Genomic DNA, 3,010 nt, shown 5'->3' on the forward strand with positions numbered 1-3,010 from the left:
TATCTCCTTTTGTTTTTCATGAAAAACATCAAATGGGTTTGGAACAACATTTAGTTATCTAAAACTAAAACAAACTCAAATTAAAACCATTAATAAAAAAACATTCTTTGTTACTTAAAATAATATAAATGTTGAAGTAAAATAAACTGAAATATAATATTAAATTGAAAAAACGTTTTATTTCAGCTAGTTGCCAAAGTAACATTTCTCATTTTAATTAGTTTAACTTGATGTACTAAAATGACTAAAGCTAAAACAGAAATAAAATATATATAAACTAAAAACAACAGAAGCACTCAACAAAATTACTAAAACTAACTTGAGCTAAAATTAAAAAAGAAAATATAAAAATAAATAAACATATTAGTATAGTGTGTGTATATATATATATATATGTTAGTTAGTTAGTTAGTTTGTTATATTATATAAATTGCTAAAAATGAAAGAAATTACTGAAACTTCAACTATAATTGAAATTTAAAAAAATGTAAAAAATTAAAACTGATTCAAAATAATACTAAAAACTATAAGTGGTTCTAAAATCACACTGCAGCTGAGGGTGAGTGAATGATTTGTATTTTTGTGAGCTCTGTTTATCTGCAGAATAAGCATCCGCAGCTCCTGCTGCTCCGGCTCTTTCTCTTTGCCTGTGTGTTTTTGTCCCTCTGTGTTTCTCTGGAGGGTGTTTGTGAAAGGACTGCGGGTAAGTGACCTGTTTAATCTGACGTGTCCAGACTTCTGCCCCGAGACCAGAGCCAGTCATTCCAGCACCAGGGAGAGCCGGTTTGTTTTGCGTGCGAGCGCTGAAACGGGTCACCTTGGCATGCGAAACCCGGCGACTTTTGAAGAAACTTTTCTGCTGAGCACTTTGGGAATATGTCTGCAGATCAAAGTCTCTCTGGTTTCCTCTCGCGCTCTCATCATTTCCTCTGCTCCGTGTAACGCAAGCAGCAGCATTACATCTAATCAGGCTTTATTTCTCAGGGGTGACTTTGTATCGTCACACATAAAGCATGCCACATTTTAATGCAGTTAAACGCTACACGAGACATCTGCATCAAACATTTATGAGAAACCTGGGGCATGCAGGTCAAGCATTTATTTATGGTTAGTGCATGAAAATCCACTGAGATGCAGTAAGCTCAAGCTGAGAAAAAAAAATCTTACTTAGTCTTCTTTCTAGTACAAATATTTAAACAATCAGAGCAAGATACATTTACTTGAGAAGCAAAATAACTTGAGATATTGCTGCTAAATTACTATAAGATAAGTCTTCTTTCTGAAAAACTTATCAAAATTAAGTGAGTTTATTATTAAAACAAAAAAATATCTGGCAATCAGGTCAGAAAAATAAACTTAATTCAAATTGGAAACAAGATTATTTTTCTGACCCCTTTGGCAGATATTTTTTCTTGTTATAATCAAAAATTAGTACTTTTGTATTGCTTTCCAGTAAAAATATCTTAAATTCCTATACATAAACTAAATAAAATGACCATTATGTCTATCAGATATTAAGTGTTGTTGTTTTTTATCTGCAATAAATAAATGCATTTATGTTTAAAACAAGAAAAAAATCTCTTAGGGTGGTAAAATAAAATAAAATAAATAAATTAATTAAATTAAATAAATACTGAATTCAGTGGTAAATCAGGATTATTTTTCTCACCCGCACTGACAAATATTATTTCTTGTTTTAAGCAAAAACCAGCTTAATTTTGATATCTTTTAAAGGAAAGATAACTTAATATTTAAGTATTTAAGTTAGATATTTGTACTGGAAAACAAGACAAAGATACTGAATACATATATTTTTCTTGTTTTTTTTATTTCTTTTTTCTTTATTATTTCTTGATTGATGAAGATACTTTTACTTAAGAAATAAAATGGCTATTATGTCTCTTACTTTTTATGCCTTGTTTTCTGAAAAATTATACCAAAATTAAATGGCTTTATGCTTAAAACGACAAAAAGATCTATCAGTGTGGTTAAAACTAAATAAATAAATGTATCAAAATTAAGTGAGTTTATGATTAAAACAAGAAAAAAAATATCTTCCAATAAAATGTTTTCATGTTTTAAGCAAAAACTTGCTTGGTCTTGATAAATTAATGTTGATTGTATTTAGATATTGGTACTGGAAAACAAGACAAAAAAATACTGAATAAGAAGATCATTTTGTGCAGTGAAATGTTTTAAATTTTAATAAAATGCTCCAGGTTTTTACATTCGTCTACCTTAAACCGCTACTAGCTAATAGTAGCAGTTACTAGATTACGTAATGAAGAATTCAGCACAAAAGCATGTATTTTTCATCATTTAGCAGCAGAAGCAGCAGTGTTGGTGGTGTTATGAGCACACAGGTGCACGCAGACAGATGCTGATAAGAGTGAGCTATTGTCTTCAGCTGCGGCCGCTGCCTCCTTGTTAAAAAAAACATTTGCATGCATCTTGAAATGGTGATAAATGGCTTGAGTGAGCAGTGCCAGGTTGAGCTACTTGATGCTAATGCTGCAGCTCTCGTTCAGATTCTGTTGAGCGTCCTACCTTGAAAGCATCATTGGCAATGCAGCGTTCCACATAGCAGGCAGCTAAATGCTTTGTCTTGGCCATTTTGGCAGCGCTGCAATGCCCGAATGCATTGTGATTAGCTCAGTATATTATTCAACAAAAGATTGATACACAGAAATGTTTCTTCCAATTAAAAATCAACTGTTTCACCCCGTATTTATCATTTCACCCAGTGTTCTAGGGTTATTTCGCCTGTTATTTCACTGCTAGCAAAATGAAAATGATGCCATCACTTATGGAAGCCTGTTTCTGCCATGAGAAAAATAAAAGGGTAATTGACTTTTGTCTCGCAATTCTCGGTTTATATCTCACAATTCTTACTACTTTTTTTTTTTTGCAATTCTGAGCAGCTTTTCTCAGAACTGTGAGATAAAATGTCGCAATTATCTTTTTTTTATTCTATGGTATGGGGGGGGGGGGGGAAAAATTGGGGGGGGAA

At 32.0% G+C, this 3,010-nt stretch overlaps 1 protein-coding gene across 1 annotated transcript in view; it reads left to right on the top strand.

Annotated features, from left to right (window-relative positions):
* Nucleotides 1-3,010, top strand: part of LOC107548413 (alpha-(1,6)-fucosyltransferase-like) — a 105,437-nt gene that overhangs the window by 94,534 nt on the left and 7,893 nt on the right. The window contains exon 8 of the mRNA XM_016229077.1: nucleotides 682-783. Coding sequence (XP_016084563.1) covers nucleotides 682-783 — 102 coding nt within the window. The remainder of the gene's footprint in view (nucleotides 1-681; nucleotides 784-3,010) is intronic.

This window comes from Sinocyclocheilus grahami, unplaced genomic scaffold (genome assembly GCF_001515645.1).
Source record: "Sinocyclocheilus grahami isolate Dianchi unplaced genomic scaffold, SAMN03320097.WGS_v1.1 scaffold347.1, whole genome shotgun sequence".
Lineage (NCBI taxonomy): Eukaryota > Metazoa > Chordata > Actinopteri > Cypriniformes > Cyprinidae > Sinocyclocheilus > Sinocyclocheilus grahami.